Source organism: Capricornis sumatraensis, chromosome 1 (assembly GCF_032405125.1).
Source record: "Capricornis sumatraensis isolate serow.1 chromosome 1, serow.2, whole genome shotgun sequence".
NCBI lineage: Eukaryota > Metazoa > Chordata > Mammalia > Artiodactyla > Bovidae > Capricornis > Capricornis sumatraensis.
This window is the reverse complement of record NC_091069.1, coordinates 112,865,822-112,889,132: the sequence shown is the minus strand read 5'-3', so window position 1 is coordinate 112,889,132 and position 23,311 is coordinate 112,865,822. Positions and strand designations below refer to the sequence as shown.

The following is a 23,311-nucleotide window of genomic DNA, read 5'->3' as shown; positions in this document are numbered from 1 at the left end:
TCAATAACCCATGTTCTCCCTTCACGTGGAATTTCGCCTCTAAACTGCAATTAGAGAGCTACTGGTCGGACAAAACTGGAAGGATGCAGGCTTTTCCTTTGGTATTTCCCACCCCACTCCCAGATTTCCTGCAGGTTTTCTCCATGTACAAACCTTCTTCCACACTTTATATAAGTGTTTAGACACTTCGCCAGCAGCCTTGGTTTTCAGAGGGGAAAAATAAAAATAGCACTTAATTAAAATGGAGCATGGAAGCCAAAAGGCATCATGGTACTTGAGTGCTAACAGATACATCCCCCTCCCATTGTTTGGAATCTTGAATGTTCATTCAACAGAAAGCCTGAGAATAGGTACAGTAAAGACGTGGACCAAGTACTTGAATCCTACAGAAGTTACTTCTCCTTGGTGGTGGAACCTGATTTTCCCTTTTGCTTTTGCATGTCAAAAAAAAAAAAAAGCAAAATTCTTTCGAATATGCACACCTATGCTGCAGAGCTTAAGGTCTTCATCATTCCTGTTAAAGTCATTTATAATCAGATTAGTCAATCAAGCAACACACACACACACACACACATAAACACACACACACATACACACACACCACAAACACACACACACACACAATTATTCCTTAGTGAGAAGAAAGTGTGCATATTATTCTTTGCCTAGGTGCTTCTTGGCATTAGAAACTTGAGTGAAAGTGAGAAAATAGGCTTTTTTTAAAAAACAGTTTTCCTTATGGACCCCACAAGAGGCTGACATGAAAAGATTGGGCATTTCCTTCCTTGCCAACTGAGAGCGATAGGATGGCTTCCCTCACCGCCTTAAGGCTCAGTCAGCCTTCTCAGGGACTGAGCCAAAGTCACCTGAAGAAAGAAAAGTTATTGCAAACAATGAAGAGTTGAGAAACAAATTGAGAAAACACTTTCATCTAATTCGATTTTGCCTTTGTTAGAAAAATGCCACTAGAATGTGCACAATATTGCCGCATATACATAGCTGGGAGAGCATAACAATAGCTTCATCTATTTCATCACAAGCCTGAGCCAAAAAGATGTTTCCTTAACAGACTTTCTTCCTCCTGCAGTTCAGTCTGTCAGTGCAGTGGAGAGGGAGGCAGAAAAGCATGTACAGAGAAGCAGACATTTTCTTTTAAAAAGAACCCTTATCGCCTTTAAGTCTGCAACAAGTATGATTTTCTTTCCTTTTGTTCCCTGCAGCCCAACGTCCACATTCCATTACAGAAGTTAGGTGGGTGCCTTGTGCTCTGTCAGAGTGCGTTAAACTAACAGAGGAGGGAATCAGAGTGAAGAAATGAGAGAGAGAGAGGCAGAGAGGAACAGTGAGAGGGGCAAGGAGAGACAGAGAGAGGAAGAGGCAGAGACACATACAGAGAGAAAGAGACAGAGGAAGAGAAGAGATGAAAAAGAGGGCATTTTTGCAAGGGGAAATTTGCGTGACTAATATGGATTCTCTAAGTTGTGGACTCACTATTTTCTTCACGCTCTTCAACACTAGAGACTACCTTTCACATTCAGCGTAATTCATCTTTCTTTGTTTTAAGTCAGCTATTTGGCAGTGGGGCAAATGTGTCTCAGCGGCTTCCCTGGTGACTCAGACGGTAAAGAGTCTCCCTACAATGCAGGAGACCTGGGTTCAATCCCTGATTGGGAAGATCCCCTGGAGGAGGAAACAGCAACTCACTCCAGTATTCTTGCCTGGAGAATTCCATGCAAGAAGGAGCCTGATGGGCTACAGTCCATGGGATCACAAAGAGTCAGACACGACTGAGGGACTTCCTTTTTATTTTTTTTTTTCAAATGTGTCTCGGTTAACAAAAGCAACAAAACAGAAATGGAAACCTTATCTCATTTAAAAAATCACCCCCAAAGTAAAACAGTGTTCCCAGAGATGTTTTTTTACATTAAGCATAACTTTTTGTCCACTAAAAGTGAAAAAAAAGAAAAACAACACTGGATTATAGAGTTTAGGTGTTCAGACAATTCTTTGGGGGGTGGGGGGTGGAGGTTCAAGATCTTTTATCCTTAAGGTTCTAAAAGTTAATATCTTCACTATAAGTGTTAATTATCCCAATATATGGTGAATTCACAATATATATTGTGAATACTAAATTGGTGTAATAAAGAGAAGGCAAATTCTATTATTATTATTTTTTAAATATTTGTATTATTATTATTTTATCTTTTAGCTATGCTTGTGGCATGTGGGATCTTAGTTCCCTGACCAGGGATTGAACCCTTGTCCCTGCCTGTGAGTGCAGAGTCAACCACTGGACCACCAGTGAAGTCCTTATTACTATTATTATTAATCAATTAAATAGCTTCCATTTGCATTGCCCTAAATAGTAACTTGAAACATTGAGAGGTTGAGAGTTACAACTATAATAATCCTAAAATCAAAATCAACATTAAAATACATTGTTAAAGCAAATTTCCCCATAAAATTAAGGATGTAAAGTTAGTTTGCTTCAGTAAGCCTTTTACATTCTGCTTCATTCTGTCCTCTGTCACCCATCTCAAAATGGAGTACAAATAAAATTCAGTTTTGACCCTTGGGTGTCATTCCAAAGATAAATCATTGACAGCTTCTGATTTTCCAAGTCTGAACTCAATTTCTTAGAACCTGTGAAATAAGGGGCTAATGATCCCCACCCCTAGCGTTGTATGTATGTAATAACAGCATCATGCTTGTAAATATGCCAAGCACTATGTAGCCATTAGCATTGCGTTGATAACACACACAATTTAAGAATCTAGTGCATCAACATCAATTTGCAGATCAGAGAGAGTGAGCTAGAAAACTGGACATAAATGAATAGCCTGGGAAAATAGCTTCATCATTCCCGTACTTGTTGTGCAAGTAAAATGCATGAGAAGTGTTCCTTTGTAATTTCCAAATTTATCATCAAGGAGGTTACCTTTTCAGTTCCTTCCTCCTTGAGACTAATAATGTCCAGGTCAAAATCCTTCCTCAAGCCATCGGTTTTATTGAAGGTGATACGCCCAGTCAAGCCATCCCACTGAGCCTATGGACAAAAGGAACATGGCATTACTGTTTAACACTTATAATCCTTAACACTGTCAAAGTTGTAATACCTCAAATTAATCACAGTATCCAATTGTTCAGTTTCATCATGGTGTTATAAACCATTGTGTTAGTTCAGTAACTTGATAGCAGAACACTTCACTATTTTATTAGCACACATTTATTTCTTCAGTTCTAACATCTTCACATCAGTCAAATCTGTAATAGTGGCACTTTAGATGGGATAATATAGAAAGATTGACTGTAAAATGGTCTTCCCATGGACTAAACAAAGTCTGGGAAGCCACAATATTTGGTTTTCCAAGGTCAATCCAAATCCATTTCAAGGGACTGCCCAGGTGAAGTAATGCCCCTTTTTGTTCTTCAAGAAAAGGATATAATTCATTGACCAAGGGTTTTTTTTTGTTGTTGTTTTGTTTTTTTGAGCAAATAAAGGCTGAGGAAGTTGGTTACCACCAGTCTTGCCTTACAAGATATACTAAAGGGAGTAATTTAAGTGGAGAAAAAAGAATACTAAATAACATAAAAACACAAAAAAGATGGATGCTAGCTGAATCTATGTGGTAATCACTTCATTATATATGTAAATCAAACCATTATGCTCTTCATCTTAGACTTTTACAGTGATTGTTTAGTCGCTAAGTTGTGTCTGAGTCTTTTGTGATCTCTTGGACTGCAGCCCACCAGGCTTCTCTGTCCATGAGATTTCCAAGGCAAGAATACTGGAGTAGGTTGCCATTTTCTTCTCCAGGGGATCTTTCAGACCTGGGATAGAACCCGAGTCTCCTGTGTTGGCAGGTGGAATTTTTACCACTAATCCACCTGGAAAGCCCAGATCTATACAGTGAAGTATGCTAATTTTTTCTCAGAAAACTCGGGGGGGAAAGGTACATGAGAGAGGTACACAAGGAGCAGGCAGCCATCTGCAAGCCAGAAAGAGAGCTGTCATCTAGAACCCAACCCTTCTGCCTCCCTGATCTTAGACTTCCAGCATCCGGAACTGTGAGAAATAAATGCCATTTAAAGAAAAATACTTCATTTAATTGCATATGCAATTTTTTGTTTGTTTGTTTGTTTATATAAGGTAACAATGGCAGATTCCAGAGACTGGGGCATGGGCATCTTTTGGGAGAGCCACTTTTCAGCCTACCACATATATCAACATCATTTGAGGAATTAAAAATCACAGTAGTTTAGGACTTGCCTGGTAGTCCAGTGGTTAGGAATCTGCCTTCCAATGCAGGAGATACAGGTTTGGTCCCTGGTCAGGGACCTAAGATCCCACATGCCATGGTGCAGCTAAGCCTGCATGCTACAGTTACTGGATACCCTTGCCCTAGGGCCTGAGTTCCGCAACTAGAGAAGCCCACACACTGCAATGAAGACCCAGTGCAGCCAAACAAAATAAAATAAAACAGATAAAACACAGTAGTCTGCTCTTCAGAGAACTCACAATGGAGATCTTAGGTCGTTTCATTAAATAAGGCCCCAGAGGTTGTGAGGTTCAATCATTAGGTTATTCGTGATAACCTTGCCTAATTTGAGTTTACTTACAAATGAGGATAAAGAACTCAGTTCTTTGTATGCATTTAGCTATTTTCCCTCTCCCAACTTTACCAAATTCATTAGATATATGCAAGATGTGAAAAAGATCCTGAGAGCTATACTATATCCATAGAGTTCATGCCATGTGTGTCTCTTGAATATATTTACCCATTTGACCAAGAGGCAGAAGCAATGCAGTGGAAAGAGTATGGGTTTATCGCAGAGCTGGTTTTAAATCTCTGAAGTATGACTTCAAGCAAGTTACTTAATCTAAACCTGGGTTATCTCAGGGTTAAGTGTTAATCCATACAGGATTTTTGAGAGATTTAAATGGACCTGCCTCTTGAGAAACCTATATGTGGGTCAGGAAGCAACAGTTAGAACTGAACATGGAACAAAAAACTGGTTCCAAATAGGAAAAGAAGTACATCAAGGCTGTATATTGTCACCCTGCTTATTTAACTTCTATGCAGAGTACATCATGAGAAACGCTGGACTGGAAGAAGCACAAGCTGAAATCAAGATTGCTGGGAGAAATATCAATATTTCTCAGATATGCAGATGACACCACCCTTATGGCCGAAAGTGAAGAGGAACTAAAAAGCCTCTTGATGAAAGTGAAAGAGGAGAGTGAAAAAGTTGGCTTAAAGCTCAACAGTCAGAAAACGAAGATCATGGCATCTGGTCCCATCACTTCATGGGAAATAGATGGGGAAACAGTGGAAACAGTGTCAGACTTTTTTTGGGGGGGCTCCAAAATCACTGCAGATGGTGATTGCAGCCATGAAATTAAAAGACGCTTACTCCTTGGAAGGAAAGTTATGACCAACCTAGATAGGATATTCAAAAGCAGAGACATTACTTTGCCAACAAAGGTCTGTCTAGTCAAGGCTATGGTTTTTCCAGTGGTCATGTATGGATGTGAGAGTTAGACTGTGAAGAAAGCTGAGCGCCAAAGAATTGATGCTTTTGAGCTGTGGTGTTGGAGAAGACTCTTGAGAGTCCCTTGGACTGCAAGGAGATCAGTCCTGGGTGTTCACTGGAAGGACTGATGTTGAAGCTAAAATTCCAATACTTTGGCCACCTGCTGAGAAGAGCTGACTCACTGGAAAAGACCCTGATGCTGGGAGGGATTGGGGGCAGGAGGAGAAGGGGACGACAGAGGATGAGATGGCTGGATGGCATCACCGACTCGATGAACATGAGCTTGAGTGAACTCCGGGAGTTGGTGATGGACAGGGAGGCCTGGCGCCCTGCAGTCCATGGGGTCGCAAAGAGTCGGACATGACTGAGCAACTGAACTGAACTGAACTGAATACAATTCTTACCACATTGAAAGCATTCAGCGTTTTAATGGAGATTATTTTTACAGCCATCTCTTATTTTTCTTCCCCACATTCAAAGCTCTAGACTTTGGCTTTCGTCACTGTTAATGTCAGTACTCACAGGTGTAGTCTTTTCTGGTCTCGTCTGTATTTTGTTTTACAAATTAACATCAAATTCATTGTTCTGAAATATTTTTTCCTATTTATGCAATTTCTCTCAACACATAAAGTGTATAATAAATTAATGTCACCTATAAATGACTCTAACCTTGACTTTAAACTTGTAGTTACGATGCTTAATTTTATGGGTCAACTTGATTGGGTCATAGTATGCTGTTATCTGGTTAAACATCATCTCCAGGTGTGTCTGTGAGGCTCTTTCCATTTGAATCAATAGAGCATTAGGTCATTATCTAATCCATTGAGGGCCTGAATAGAACAAGGAAAAAACAATCTTTCTGACTGTTGGGACTGGGGCTTCCATCATTGGTGTTTCTCGTTTTCATCTTCTTGGTGACAAGAAGCATCAGGAAAGAGAACACCTAGTAGTTTATAGTTTAGTAGGAATAAGCACATTAATGTATTTCAATGAAACACCGTGTGAGGATAAAAAATTTGCACATAGTAACTGAAGAAAGAAGTATGGATCCTACTTAATCCAACTGGAAGGAAAAAAAAGGGGCAGGGAAATGTACTTTGAGGAAAGAAGGCCTGAACTCTGAAAAGATGAGAAATGTGCTATGCTGTGCTGTGTTAAGTCGTTCAGTTGTGTCTGACTCTTTGCGACCCCATGGACTATAGCCCGCCAGGCTCCTCTGTCCATGGAATTCTCCAGGTAAGAATACTGGAGTGGGTTGCCATTTCTTACTCCAGGAGATCTTTCCAATCCAGGGATCAAACCCAGTTCTCCTGCATTGCAGGCAGATTCTTTACCAACTGATCCACCTGGGAAGAGCTTGATGAGAAGTTAGTTGACCAAAGGTTCACAGCCTGAGTAAAATCTGAAACACAAAACAAGTTGTATCTGCCATGGATCCATCGTGGGAGATAAGGAATGATGAGAAATGAGCCTGGGAAGGAGAGTAGGGTCCTGTTTGTAAAGGTGTTGCGAGTCACACTCATTGGCTTGGACTTTGCTCCACAGACATTTGGGAATCACTGGAGTGTTTCAAGCCCACGAATGCCATGCGCAGGTGTGCATTACAGCAAGACATTTTGGCAGAACTGAAGGAGAATGGCTCAAGATTGTGAGCAGAAGGCTGGTTAGCGGTCATTCTCACAGAACAAAATTTACGGAAATGTATTCTCATTTCTATGTATGAACACAGGGACAGCACAGTTCCTTCATTTCCCTGTCTCAACAACCTGAACACCATGAATACCGTCAAGTATTAATAGAAGGAGTTCTATAGCAGATAGATAGAGTTTCTTAAGATAATGTTGCTACTCAAGTTTTACCTAAAGAATATGCTATGGAATCAACTTGTCCAGAACCAACACAGCACAAAACGTATTTTCTGGCTATCATTCAGATGGAATGGATATCATGAAGAAGTATACTTTATCACCTGATAATGCTGGTAGATAAATCAAATTAATGTCAGGAAATGATGTGTGGACAGGGAAAGCCTACACCTCTTATCTAAGCTGCTTATATGGACAAACTAGATGTGAGTTAAAGTGCTATGACACATACAGAAAAATCCTTTTTTTTTTTTTTTCCGATAATAGAACTTGGCCTTCAGAGCTCATCGCCAAGAGAGACCATAATGCCAAACATTAGCTCCTACTTTAAAAAAGTGATGGTATATTTTTATGGTCAATACTACTGCCTGTTGTTAAACTCTCTGAGATACAGGTAATCTCATTATCTGCATTAGGACAAACACATCAATATGGAAGACAAGTAGGGAGCCTCCTCTTGTATGTACTTAGACACACCTCCTGACTTTGTAATTTCTCTTTTCTCTTCATCATATCCCAATCCTGCTTTTTGTACTCAGGTCACTCCTCTATATTTTGCAAGTCAAAGGCTGGCTTCATAGATTAATGGGTTAACTGAGAGTTGCTAAATAAGCTATTGCATTAGGGTTATAGCAGCTGTGTGAGAGTAGAGAGCAGTTTGTCTATGACTTTGGTTCAGTGCAAATCTCTACTGTGTTAAGGGTTTGGACTAAGTCAGTTTTCCAACTCCTTCTTCATGCTTCTAAAAACATGTATTTCCAAACTTCCTCCTGATACGTTTGGAAGGATGTAGTTATCTCCATTAAGTTCTGTAGGATTTTCAGAAAGCTTTTTCCTAGAGGCAACTTTTCCTTCATGGGGGTCATGCTGTGAGTCAATTTGATACATTGTCCAGAGTTTATGGAGCTTTCTGAAAATGTACAGAAATTGGTAGCATTTATATCTTGATGTAGCATATAGTTCATAGCAAGGTCTTAAAACCCAGTTCAGAAATCCAATTTTATTTCCACTAAGTATGTCTATTGTGTCCTTTTGTTTGGATTCTGTGGTGCTGGTTATATTCTTGAATTTTGTGTTCCAATCAGTGGTGCAGAGTAATTCCCACTTCTCATTTATCTTCCCTGCTCATCCAAGTGGTAAAAAGTCCCCTTTTCATGCTCTAACAATGCTTCCTTTCCAGCCTCAATATCTATAAAGACACCCTGCCTAGTCCTTTATTGAAGTGAAATATCTTTTGACCTTCAAAGTCCAGTTTCCCTAACTACCACAATTACCTGTGTGCTTCTGCTCCCTGTCCCTAGATGAATATTTCTTATATATTCTTTTTTTGTTGTTTTTCAAACTAATTGTGGATAAGCATTTACTGAAACACCAATGCATTATTGATCAGGGTGAATAGACGATGACTTTGATGAATAAGATCCATGAGGAATCCATTTTCTGAGACAAGCCTGAAGCATATGCAATTTAGATAATGATATATAATTATATTAGTCATAATTACAATTTGCTTGCCTTATGTAGAAGCATTTGCACAGAAGACAATTATAGTATACTTAGCTGAAAACAATACTTAAACTATTGTCCCTATTTTAGGAAATCGCTTTAATTTCTACTCTGCTTTAGACCTCTTGATAACAACTGCTGATAGCAAGTGAGTCAAATGTTGTGACTTTCTTTCCTCTTATAAGATATGTTATTTGATGGTCAAGAGACAAAAATCAAGACATGAAAGAAGAAAAATGAAAGTTTTTCATTATTTTCAAACATTTCCATTAATGCTTTTTCATTTGTATGCTCTTTCTCAAGATGATATACATTGTCCAAGTAAAGTAAAGTTTTAGTATTGAGGAAGAAAGTGGCTAGCATTTAACTCTTATAAGAGTCAATTTTTAACTTCACTTAGTTAAAATGATTTCTTTCATTTTTTTTTTTCCTAAAGGGGACTTAAACATGTAAAAGAACATAAAGCCCCCATTCCTAGAACTAGAATATTCCCTGACACATCCTGACACAATTTTCTCATTTTGTATATGGAGTAAATAGTTTCCTATTGAAAGACATGTAATTTTTTTTTTTTTTGAGAAGTGGATAGAACGTGCTTTTCTCTGTTATGATTTTTTTTTCCCTTTCTGTTTCTTTTCTTCTGATTCTGTTTTGATTCTGATTTTTGCTCAAGTATATCAGACTGAAAATATTGTGCCTAACACATAGCTTGAGCTATGTGTCTTCCAAAGCTGGCGGTAAAGACCAGCAGATCCACGTCTGGTTGCAGACCATGAGCTGTCTCCGCAACGCTATTTCTGGTGCATAGTTAGGGGAGCTCTTTGTGGCCCAGAAGCACCTGGTTTGGGCCATGACCAGGTCTAGGGATCAGTGGGTATTTTAAGAATATAGACAAGCACTTTGCGTGCTTTTCCAGTAGTCACTTACAGATGTGAGAGTTGGACCATGAAGAAGGCTAAGCACCAAATAATTGATGCTTTTGAATTATGGTACTGGAGAAGACTTTTGAGACTCCCTTGGATAGCAATGAAATCAAACCAGTCAATCCTAAAGGAAATCAACCCTGAATATTCATTGGAAGGACTGATGCTGAAGCTCTAATACTTTGGCCACCTGATGCAAAGAGTGATGCTGGGACAGACTGAGGGCAGGAGGAGAAGGGGGTGATAGAGGATGAGCTGCTTCAATAATATCAGCGACTCAATGGACATGAGTTTGAGCAAACTCTGGGAGATAGTGAAGGGAGGTAAGCCTGGCATGCTTTGTGATATATTACTTTAAGCAAAATTTCCAAGTTCCTCTCTTAAATTTAAGACCTTGAACTAATGTTAAATCAAGTTAATTGATGGATAATTTCTAGAAATCTAGATAATTTCTAATAAGATGATATAGACACATAGTCAACATTTGGTGTGTATGCACATATATGCATATATACCATTATTGTTATTTTTATATGTTATAAAAATGTTGTACCTTTGGGTCATGCTAATGAATATGTTTATATTTACTATGTTGAAAAAGTGTTTAAAAGATGTATGTGGTCCTAGGGCATTGCTTATATGTATAAAGTAATGGAGTATCCTTTTGTTTATAAGGTAAAGAGAAAATATGTACCAAATTATGAGAAAGTATAATGAACAGAAAAATATCAGTGTAGCTAGTAGAGAAGGTTTGAAGGAACTCTTATTTGCACTGAAGGGTAATACTTGCACATAATGAGTCTGGGGAAGAAAGCCAAGAAATGTGTCAAAAATTTGGCAGTTTGCTCAGTTTTAACTAAGTTTCTTAATAAGATACTTATTTTATTATTTTTTTGGCTATGTGCACAGCATGAGGGATCTTAGTTCCCCTCTGCAGGGATTGAACCTGGGCCCTGGCAGTCAACGTGCCAAACCTTAGCCACTGGACCACCAGGGAATTCCCAGGGGACATATTTTAATTTTGTGAGTACTTTTATGCCAAATGCTATATGAATGTTAAGAGTTTTATTTTAAAATGACAGTACTTAATCTGCTCTTAACAGAAGAGATAAAAGTTCATAATTTACCCCCTGTGTAATCTGCTCATCTGTTCTCATCATCAACAAGTGGTTTCTGCCTTATTCTCATGTTTGTCTGAAGACTTTGCTGGATGCTATAGGCTGATACCTGGATCTTTTTCAAAGAATAGCACTGTCAGAACGTCATGGAAAAATGGCACCTGATACTCTTACCTGTTGGCATTTTAGGAAGCAGGGCCATTGGTACAGGCTTTAGAGTTTAAAGTGATATCATTTAGCCAACTGTGAATGCAGCAGGGACTTCCAGGACTCCTTTTAGTAAGTCTGGAATAGAAGACCTTATGAATGCAGAATGCTGACCCAACATCTGGATATATAAGACATAAAGAGGATTAAATGAATAGTGGGTGTAAATCTAACTGAGATTATTTGATTTTGAGTATTGCCAATATGTTTTTAAATGCTCTATTAAGGGAGGAAGGTATATCCTTTATCTTTAACCTTCAATGTAATCACCTATAAATGACACATTCTTTATATGGTAATTTATTTCCCCTTACTCCTCAGAATTCAGTGTCAACTCAATAGTTTTCATGGTAATGCGATTATTTGCATAAGATCAATAAACATCTGTCTTCTGTTTTTACCAGGACAGAGGTTGACAAACTGGTTCTATAAGTAAGTTCCTGCCAAGGTTGCCACACCTGAGAACAAATCTCAATTAATTAGGTATAGCAAACCCACTAATTAGAAACAAGTGTTGCTCTTCATATTTAAAATCAAGATCTAGCCCTCTTAAGAAACCCACCTATTATTTGTTCCATGGTTTATAGAATCCCATGAAGAAGGTCATTTACTGGCAGGACAGGAAATGTACCAGAGTTTGGGCCACTCGAACACATTCACCAAAATATGTAGGTACTGTGGAGATGAGTTTCTTGTGTTTAGTTTTTTATCTGTGCTTGGTAGAGTGAATAATGTTTCCCAAATCCCAAGAGTCCATGTTTTAATCCCTACAGCTAGAAAGTAGCAAAAGGGATGTTATTAAGTAAGGGATCTTAAAATGAGGAGGTCATATTGCTTTGTCTGGTGGGCCTGTGTATTCACAAAGGTCTTATAAAAGAGATCCAGGAGACGTCAGATAGAGAGAAGGAGAAGGGAAGAGAGAAAGAGATTGAAAGATGCTACATTGCCAGCTTTAAAGATGGGGGGAAATGGTCCACAAAACAAAGATTACAGGAGCCCCATCACCCTTGAAGCTGGAAAAGTCAAGGATACTGAGTGTCCACAAGAAACCCATCCTGACAACACTTTGACAGTAGCCCAGTGAGATTTGTGTCAGACTTCTGACCTCAGAGCTGTAAGAGAATAAACTTGTGTTGTTTTAAACCACCAAGTTTATGGTGATTTGTTTAAGAAGCAAGAGGAAATTAATATTCCAATAAGAGCCACTGAAACACCTCTGAAAAAAGAGAGGCTTATGAAAATACAATCAGAGACACCTTTTGAAATTTCCATGTAGAAGTTAATTTTATGACCTTAGCAGCTGCTAAACAGAAGCTCTGAATTTGCTGGTCATACACAAAGAAGCTTAAGTAGTTAATCAAAGCTCTTACTGCACCCACGTACATTAATTAGGTCCAAACACAATGACTCCAGACTTTTCATAACATGAATAATCTTCAGAGATTATTGATGATACAAGAGGGATTGTTGAGAAAATTATCTAAAACTTGGAAATAAAACAGAAGGATGACTGCATGTGGCTTTTAAGGTCATTCAGGGTCATTGTCTAACAGGCTCACCCAGTGATGATTTAATTCTCCAGGGGTTCGTTCTTTTGTTTGTTTTACTATTTCCTATTGTTCAGGGTCAAGACTGAAATTATGTTAACATGTCGACTTTTTGTCCAATAGAGATACAAATAATTTATGTCTGGTACAACAGATAACCTCAAAGGTTATGGTTTTATTGTCCTGTAGGACAATAATCAGTTTTGACTCTAACCCAGAGTTCTTTTTTCAGTTTAGCCTCTCTTGATGGACTATATAATCACTCTTTCTTTAACTTCTCTTCGAACCAGCTTCACTGTACTTTTGGTTCCATCATTAAGGAATCTATTTCCATCATTATTATTCTATCAGTGTTTTCACAGCACATGTTTACATTTGTATGAAAGTCATGTTGATAACTTTACAAAGTTATATATTGACCATTGCTAAGTGATATATTACCTCCTTTGATTCTCACAGGAGGCAGTCAAGGTAAATAGGATTGTTCCAATTTTAACGAAAAGGAAAGAGATCCTACAGTTGGTAAGATGCATCTGAGGGATTCAAAACCATGTCTGAATCATATTCTTTCTCCAGCATCATTCTTCATTCCTATAGATAAGGTCATGGGAAAGAAAATGAAGATGGGTGGGCTAATCTCTCTCATCATTTTAAATCCTCACATATGGGTCAAAAGGAGAAGATATTTTCAAGCCAAGAAAATTAAAAAGATTAAAAAAAAGAAATTATAAATGCAAGTATTAAATCAGCATGAAAATTCTGACTTCTCTGAAACTCAGTGGCATGTGAGAAGCCTGGGTCACCCAAACTGACCCAACTTTAATCTGCTAGGTTTAATCAGAAAGACAAAAGCCTAGCTTTTGCCCTAGCTTCTAGGGTCCTACTTCTCAGTTTCTGTGCTTCCTCTCTGCAGAGCAGCCTCTCCTGAAAGTTGGTATCATATAGCTGGAGACTGATGACAGCCTGAGTCAAAAGAAACCAGCCATCGGCCTCTTCGAGGTAGTTCCTTCTTTGTGCTGTGCCGTGCTTAGTCGCTCAGTTGTGTCTCACTCTCTGACCCCATGGACTGTAGCCTTCCAGGTTCCTCTGTCCATGGGGATTCTCAGGCAAGAATACTGGAGTGGGTTGCCATGCCCTCCTCCAGGGGATCTTCCCAGCCCAGGAATTTGCACGTAGAATTCTTTCGCTTTTCATTTTGCTTTTTTTCAAAGTTTTGAAATTTTTACAATGTTGTGCTGGTTTCTGCCATATGGTGGTTAATATCAGGGCAAATGTAATGTCTAGAAAGTGTCTGAACTCTTGGTTTTCTGCTAGTTTGGCTAAAACGCCCCTAACTTTCTCTCTATGACTGTCCTTTATTGCTCTTCAGAACCTCATTCTACTTGCTTGCAGTGGATTAAATGGGTCCCAGGATGGTCCTACTTCCTATGATTTCCATTTTGAATTTACCTGTGTGTGGCTGTTCATTGACTCTTTACTGAAAATGCTGGTGACTTTTGCTGACTTAAAACTGAAAAGACGGTGGAACATGTTTTAAAGCCCTTCATCTCCAGGCACAATGAGTCTCCTTCCTTGGAACTTTCTTCCTGGACCACCCTCTCTGATTCCCCTCTCTTCAGTATCTTTGTCTTCCTTATTTTTCATCAAGCGTCTCTCTTTTGCTTATTCTGAGGTAGCAATAATGTCTTGACTTTTAGAAAGCATATGGCAACATGTGACAGAATCAATTTATGGTCCAGAAAGCTAATTGAAAAAGGAGAAGTTTTCAAGTAAAATGGGAAGGTTTAATACAGTCATAAATTAATATGCTTTTAGCAGCCTAACAAACAAAAAAAATCCCTTATTGCATTTAAAAAATTTAAAAATACTGCTAAAAGTCACTTCACTGGTCTTCATATATTGTTCGTATACAAATTTTACTCATAGACCCAGCATTATAAATAAGATGTGCTTCAACAGAGTGATAGTTCATTTCAATTGTTTGCATGTTTTGATGTCTGAGAGTGGTGCATCAGGAATAGTTTGACTTTGGGATCAAATGATGTGGGATTAGCTGGGTGACTCTGTACGTCACAAAGAGTAGGGCAAGACTGAGGAAGTAACAATTTCACTTTCACTATGAGCAGATTACTTAACTTCTTCAACATCCATTTGCAAAAATTAACACTGTCTTTGACTAGTTGTTGTAAAAATTAAAGGAGATAATTCTTCAAAACTTCTAACAGGACCATCAGATGGAAGCTCAATAAAATTCTAGTTCCTTTCTTATCTTGACCTAGTTAAAAACTCCTCAACTCTCCCAACAGATATAAGATCACTCAGCCTGTTTTGCAGTGATCCTTGCTCTGTGTCAGAGCCTCCCTTTATGCCGCTTGTCAGTGAAAAACTAACTGCCTTACTACATCATCAATTACATTAATGCAGTGGTTGTCAAATTCTAATGAGCACAAAATCACCGGGATACTTGTTTGATGTGAGAGCCAGGGATTTGCATTTTTTAAATAAGCATTCCACTGGCTTTTGCAACCATGAAGAAGGTCCTCATACTATACTGTGAGAATTAGTGAAACAGGGCTCAAAGTTTGTCAGTTCTGTGGACCCTATCCTACCTGTATTTGTTGAATAATCTCACCAAAAATTACCAGTCACCAAACAATTATTGAGCTCGATTTCAGTGACAGACTTCACAGTCTGATGATTAAGGTACCCATCTGTTTATCTGTCTATCTGTCTGTCTGTCTAGCAGTCAATCCATTTATCAAGTTGGTCAAAAAGTTTGTTTGTGAAATGTTACAGAAAAACCCAAACAAGCTTTTTGGCGATCACAGTATCTATCTATCGTGTATTTATCTATCATTTACATATGTATAGCGAGTATATATTATATAAAATTGAAAAGCAAATGAGTGGAACTGATAAAATTTTATGGAATTGGGAAAAATTATTAATAGGTGTGGATGGTATAGCCAGTGAAGTTTTTAGAAGATGGAGATGGAACTAGTCATTGAAGATAAACAACATTTGAAAAAAAGCATACACTTAAGTCTCTCAGCAAAATATTGATCTAGCAAAATCTGCTATCATGCACTTTGGCATATATTGATTTGATCCTGTACTCTTATATCCCAAGAAATTTCGAGAAATAATACAGATGCCTCTGGGAGAAGACACTTGGTGTATTATAGGCAAAAGAGATCCACAGAGTCTTTTCAAAGTCTGTGCTCTCCTCAAGAAAATAGATTTGTCTCCAAAGATCCTGATTGCTATGATTGTTCTTGGGGTCACACTGACCTCACAGGTCCTCTTCTGAAATCTTGAATCAATCCCTAGCATGAGCCCAAACCCATTTGATTGTTTCCAGTGTTCCCTCAGTGGAGCACTATTCTGATGAGAGATTAGATTCCTGGTATGGCCACACATTCCAAAGGTCATACGTTAATGTGGAGCTGAATGAAGCCTGGAGGCTTCAGCACTTTGCCCATGGCCCAGGAACTCCTGTTTGCTGCCAGACCTAGAAGCATTTACACTGAATTCCAGACATTTCCCAGTGCTATTGCAAAACAGTCATGATAGTGTTGGAAGAAAAGCTATGACAAACCTAGACAGTGTATTAAAAAGGAGAGACATCACTTTGTCAACAGAGATCCTTATAGTCAAAGCTATGGTTTTTCCAGCAGTCATGTATGGATTGGAGAGTTGGACTATAGAGAAGGCTGAGTGCCAAAGTATCGATGCTTTTGAATAGTGGTGCTGGAGAAGACTCTTCAGAGTCCCTTGGACTGCAAGGAGATCAAGCCAGTCAATCCTAAAGGAAATCAACCCTGAATATTCATTAGAAGAAAGAAAGAAAAGAAAGAAAGTGAAGTCGCTCAGTCGTGTCTGACTCTTTGTGACCCCATGGACTGTAGCCCACTAGGCTTCTCCCTCCATGGGATTCTCCAGGCAAGAATACTGGAGTGGGGTGCCATTTCCTTCTCTAATTCATTAGAAGGACTGATGCTAAATCTGAAGCTCCAATACTCTGGCCACCTGATGAGAACAGCTGACCCATTGCAAAAGACCCTGATGCTAGGAAAAATTGAAGACAAAAAGAGAAAGGGTCAGCAGAGAATGAGATGGTTAGCATCACCGACTCAATAGACATGAATCTGAGCAAACTCCAAGAGATAGTGAAGGACAGGGGAGCCGGATGCGCTACAGTCCATGGGGTTACAAAGAGTCAGACAGGACTCAGAGACTGAAAAACAACAAGAACGTGTGTACACAGCTGTTTCAGAATCTTCTTTAGAGCCCTTCCTTGAAACAATATTTTCAATTGTCTAGATAATAAACCCCCACCTGTCTAACACAGTATTTACTTCTCTTCCCTGCTGTTTCCTTTTTATCCCCATCTCTAGCTGTGTTTTACCCCAAAGGCTACATGTGAAACTTATGTTTCAACCCTGGGGATACCTTCACAGACTCGGTACCTATTCATAATTTACAAAGTTGTTTAGAGTGTAAGCCTCCCAAGCCCAGGGATGGACATTTATTTTGCTCCATCCCCATCACCAAAGATTGGAGAAGGTAATGGCACCCCGCTCCAGTACTCTTGCCTGGAAAATCCCATGGGCGGAGGAGCCTGGTGGGCTGCAGTCCATGGGGTCGCACAGAGTCGGACACAACTGAAGCGACTTAGTAGCTTAGCATCACCAAAGATAGGGCTTGACACCTAGTAAGCAGTACTCATTATATATTTATTGAAAGACCAAAAGAATCTATCAAGGTCAGTTCAAATGTCTTCTCTTCTCTGATGCCATCCCCAATCCCTTCAGTCAGAATACATACCTTTTTCTCTTGGATTAAATAGTATTATATTTATATATAATTTTAGCCTGTATTGCAACAGTCTTGTATTCCAATTAGGTGTGCATATTTCCCTGCAGCTTATGACTTCCTTAGAGGCAGGGGCAGTGTAGTGTTCATCATGTGCTTTCACTGTTCACCTCACTTCTTATAGCTTGCAGTGCTGCACGCATACTGTATCCATAGTACATACTTGGTACCGGGAAAGACTGAAGGCAGGAGGAGAAGGGGACGGCAGGGGATGAGATGGCTGGATGGCATCACCAACTCAGTGGACATGAGTTTGAGCATGCTTTGGGAGATGGTGAAGGACAGGGAGGCCTGGCCTGCTGCATTCCGTACGGTCACAGTGTCGGACACCACTGAGTGACTAAACAACAGCAACTTATGAGTTAAACTGAATTCCTGAGTAAAATCTTCCATAAAAAATTATCTCTAATACTACAACTTTGGAAGACGTAAAAATTACATACTTTAATTAGAAATTCTTTGGAACAGCTCACGCTCTTCTCTGTTGAATCTTCCAGTGTCAGAGACTTCTGCGGTTCTGGCGTGCATGTGTGCACTGTCCTGTCTGACTCTTTGCAACTCCACAGATTGTAGCCAGTCAGGCTCCTCTGCCCATGGGATGTCCCAGGCAAGAACACTGGGGTGGGTTGCCATTTCCTTCTCCAGGGGATCTTCCTCACCCAGGGATGGAACCCCCACCTCCTGCATTGCATTGGCAGGCTGATTCTTTGCCATTGAGCCACGAGGGAAGCCCTCTGTCATCCTATGAAAGCCCTATTTTGCTCAAGTTCGGTGCCCTGTAGCTTTGGTTTCCTTGCACATAGCAGGATTTCTGTGCTCTAGGATCATCATTTTACCTTACAGGTCTTCTGTGTCTTATATAAATGAAGATATTGAATGGGATGATAGCTGAGATTCAACCATTCTAGTCCTTCCTCTGTCTGGTTTGGAAATTTGCCCAAATTCTCAGGCCATGCATACTTACACAAGCCTGCATGCAACAGTCTTAGGAATCCATCCTGGACCTATTTGAAAATGAACACTGCGCTTCTGAAAGTCAAAGCAGAAAGATGGCCAGTCTAGGGAGGAATATCCAGGTCTCTAATGAATCAATTTGCTTAGAAATCCTTTAAATATGGAACTAAGTCCCCTCTTTTGTCTCTCTACTCAACCTACTGCTTTCAGCTCCAGGAGACTTGCTGAATTTACTCTTTTCTTGACAAACATACCACTTTCTTACCCACCGAGCAAGTAAACGTAGCTTTTTAAAAGATTATTTTTAATTTGAGCTCTAGGGGTCTTTTTCTTATTCTTTGACAGCATCTTATACTTTAAATCCCAAGTGCTCATCTACCTACAACTTCTTAACTAACCCTTTTGCAACTGTGCCCACTGGAGCACAAAGAAGTAAATGGGATTTGCCTAAAGCAATATCATGATATTTTGGCAGAACTGCTGAGTAAGTCCTTCAGTTTTGTTTTTCTAACATCACATTAAGCAATACTATTTCAACCCAAATGCTTTGCAGCATTTATTTCCTCAGGATGAGGATTCTGGGGTTTAGATTCATTCAGCGTCTCAAGAATTTCCAGTCAAGTGAAGAAATGAGTCAAATAAATCCCATGGCATTTCATGAAACTGCCTCAAAAATACAAGAGACTTAATTAGACTGTGGTTATTTGACTTAATGATGTTTTAAAACAATATTCACAAATTGTGGGTGAGAAAAAAAAAAATTGCTTCATGCCATCCTTCAAAGCTGTCGTTTGCAGAATTGCTTTAAGCAGGAAGCAACATGCATTACCCTGCCTATTGTAGAATATTTAAGTTCGAATGGTAAAAAGTCAATTGTTTTGATACTATTACAGTTCAGTTGAATCATGTTGATTAGAATAGGCTGGGCATGTTCTCATTTAGATCCTTCTCCCTCTTGGTCTGGAGCAAAATTTATTATCGGCCATCACCTAATAAAGTCTTCTAAAAGAAGAAAAAACCAATTATGAAAGATGGGCTTTTCAGATCTCTAATTAGCCAACTACTTGGAAAGTATATTAGTGAAAGTACACCTGCGGTTTAATTTTTAATAATGTTATTACTGCCCCATTAAAAATACATAAAACACCTTTCAGGGAAGGGGCGCACAGCAACACAGGAGCAATGGATGGGGTCCATGCTGCTTCGATGCAGCGTGAACTTGGTCCTTTTCCAGTGTGAAGCCTCATCTTCAAAGACACAGTTGCCAAAAGTTAGTTTCTTTGTTTTGTCAGGAATTTGTGACATTGTTATTAGTCCCCTTAAAGCTTTTGGCAGATTTATCCCCAGACAAGTTTGAGCAATTGATACTGAATTTGATTGATTCCAGAAGAGATGTGAAAAAAAATTACATGATCAAATGGTTTATAAAAAGATGCTCTTAAAAGATGTGCACCAGATCCTGATGGTTTCATGTCTGCGTGGCTTCCGCCCAACCATCACCCAGGGCGCAGTTACCCTGGGGCAATGCCTTAGAAACCCTCCTGGACAGGCCTATTGAGAAAAGCTGCTTGCAAAGAGGTCACACTCCAATTACTAAGACAGGCTGCTTAATTTCCATTTAATGTAAATTCGGTGAGCATTGGGAATACACGATCATGTCACATCTGCCATCAGTATTTTGCTTAGCATTAAAAGAAAATGCATATTGGCAAAGACTTGAAGTGTGGCATCAGATCCACATATCCATGGGTTCTACATCTGCAAATTCAACCAACTGAGGATCAAATGTATCGGGAAACATTCCAAAAGTTCCAAAAAGCAAAACTTGAATTAGCCGCTTAATGACAACTTTTTACATAGTGTCTACGTTGTATTTACAATAAATTACATAGCATTTACTTAGTATTAGGTACTTTAAATAACCGAGAGATGATTTAAATTATACACCAGGATGTGCACAGGTTATATGCAAATGCTACACCATTCACTACACAGTGACAGACTTTATTTTCTTGGGCTCCAAAGTCACTGCAGATGGTGACTGCAGCCATGAAATTAAAAGACGTTTGTTCCTTGGAAGAAAAACTATGACAAACCTAGACAGCATATTAAAAAACAGAGACATTATTTTGCCAACAAAAGTCTGTATAGTCAAAGCTATGCTTTTTCCAGTAGTCATATATGGATGTGCGAGTTGTACCCTAAAGAAGGCTGAGCACCAGAGGACTGATGCCTTTGAACTATGGGTTAGAGAAGATTCTTGAGAGTCCCTTGGAAAGCAAGGAGATCAAACCAGTCAATCCTATGGGAAATTCAGGAAATCAGTCCTGAATATTCATTGGAAGGACTGATGCTGAAGCTGAAGCTCCAATACCTTGGCCACCTGATACGAGAGATGACTCATTGGAAAAGACCCTGATGCAGGGAAAGATTGAGGGCAGGAGGAGAAGGGGACGACAGAGGATGAGATGGTTGGATGGCATCACTGACTCAATGAATATGAGTTTGAGCAAGCTCCAGGAGATGGTGAAGGACAGGGAAGCCTGGTGAGCTGCAGTCCATGGGGTTGCAAAGAGTGGGACATGACCGAGCAACTGAACAGCAACACCATTGAAAGGAGATCAAACCTGTCAATCCTGAAGGAAATCAACCCTGAATATTATTGGAAGAACTGATGCTGAAGCTGAAGCTCCAATACTTTGACCACCAGATGCAAAGAGCTGACTCATTGGAAAAGACCCTGATGCTGGGAAAGGCTGAAAGCAAAAAGGAGAAAGGGTCAGCAGAGGATGAGATAATTAGATCTCATCCTCTCAGAGATGATAGCATCACTGACCCATTGGACTCGAATTTGAGCAAGCTTCGGGAGATAGTGGAGGACAGAGGAGTCTGGTATGCTATAGTCCATGGGATAGCAAAGAGTTGAACATGGTTTAGGGACTGAACAACAACACAACACCATTTAATATAAAGGACTGGAGGATACACATATTTTGGTGTCCACGAAGGACCTGGAACTCATGCCTCCTGGATACAGAAGACGGCTGTATTTTTTCCTGTATCCTTGTAATTCAAGCCAACATGCCTTTAAAGGACCCTTTGAGGTTGGTTTTGCATAGCCTAATGTTTGAGAATTTACAGTGGCGTATTTGTTTTAGTATGTTTATTCAAAACCTGTTCCTTCTTTATTGTTTCATGATCATTTGCATTTTCATTCCTTTTCTTTGTACTATGAATTCTGCCTATATTTATTAACCTCTCCATTTCAGTGGATTGTTTATCCTGTTTGGGATGCTTGGGGTAACCTAGTACCCTAGTGTCATCTTGATAATCTCTAATTGCCCTTTAGATTTTAGGTTTTATGTTCCTTCCTCCAAGAAGCCCTAAACCTCAAAGACTGGGTTAGGAATTCTTCCAAAGCTTCCCCATTTGTAGTTGTCATTTAGTCACCAAGTCAGGTCCAACTCTTTATGAACCGATGGACTGTAACCCTCCAGGCTCCTCCATCCATGGGATTTCCGAGGCAAGGATACTGGACTGGGTTGCCATTTCCTTCTCCAGGGGATCTTCCTGAGCAGGGATCAAATCTGCCTCTCCTGCTTGGCAAGTGGATTCTTTACCACTGAGCCACCAGGAAGCCCACAGTTTCCATATAGTGCTTTGTGATTTTCACTCTGAAAGTGTGCATTGGGTTGGGTTGATCGCTTACTTGTCTTCCTCTCTTCTTTTACTATTGATTTGTTGAAGGCAGTGTATCAGTGCTCCATAAGACTTACATGTTCTTATTGTTTGCAAGTCTGTCAGTTAATCATACTGAATGGAAATTTCTTTAATGGAGGCAGTTTTGATGTAAAACAAGCAGCCTAGATTTTGGCATCACAGAACCCCAGAGTCAACTCTTTCCTACATTTTGTCAGTTGATCAAGTGGAAAAGGAAATGGCAACCCACTCCAGTATCCTTGCCTGGAAAATCCCATGGATGGATGAGCCTGGAGGGCTACAGTCCATGGGGTCACAAAGAGTCAGATATGACTGAGCAAGTAACACTTTCACTTTTCAAGTTGATCAAACCAAGCGAATTTCACTTTTATCATTTGTCAAATGGGAATACAAAAATCTGCCTTACAGAAATGATGTCAGGAAAAGCATTTTCATATCTAAGCATCAAAGGGTGACCAGAGGTGATCTGACTCCTTTTATCCCTCAGAGATTTCCATTAAGTGCAGGGATTGAATTCAATCCCTGTCTCTAGAGATGCTATGCTGTCTGTAAAGTAAATCTTAGAAAGACAAATGTTGAATTATGAATGAATTAAGTAGAAAGCATGTATGTTATGAAGTTATTTGCCAATTCATTTAGGATGTGTCCACCTGCAAACATGCTAGCTTGGATGTGGATAGGAGCCCCAGTAATACTGGGTAGTTCAGCAGGTAAAAGCAAGCATCAGCTCTGTAGTTTTCAAGTGCTGGACGTTTGAAATGTAGCAGGTACTTCAGTTCTGAGTTGGAATTTCTCTTGTAGCAAATCATTAGGTGATCTCGTGCAAGGGTTACAGCAGTTTTAATGGGACAAGGGCATTGAAGTAAAAGTGTTATAAGGGAAGAATAAAATTGGAATTGGAACCCAATCAAGCAGTTTGTTGAAAGAGATGACTTGCTTCTATCATGGCCCTTCTTTAAACTCTCTTGAAATAGAGGACACACTCTAGCCTTTGAGGGCAAGCACTTTATCAGACTTGGCTCCAGAGACAGCATCGCCTGTTTTCATTCTTTTGGGGATTG

At 39.5% G+C, this 23,311-nt stretch overlaps 1 protein-coding gene across 9 annotated transcripts in view; it reads right to left on the bottom strand.

Annotated features, from left to right (window-relative positions):
• Positions 1–23,311, bottom strand: part of GRIK1 (glutamate ionotropic receptor kainate type subunit 1) — a 466,511-nt gene that overhangs the window by 64,209 nt on the left and 378,991 nt on the right. For 5 of the 9 annotated variants that reach the window (XM_068967554.1, XM_068967805.1, XM_068968044.1 and 2 more), the window contains one exon: positions 2,939–3,046. In XM_068967554.1, coding sequence (XP_068823655.1) covers positions 2,939–3,046 — 108 coding nt within the window. Of the gene's footprint in view, positions 1–153; positions 199–2,938; positions 3,047–23,311 lie in introns of all 9 variants that reach the window. The other 4 variants (XM_068967473.1, XM_068967638.1, XM_068967721.1 and 1 more) reach the window with 1 other exon arrangement.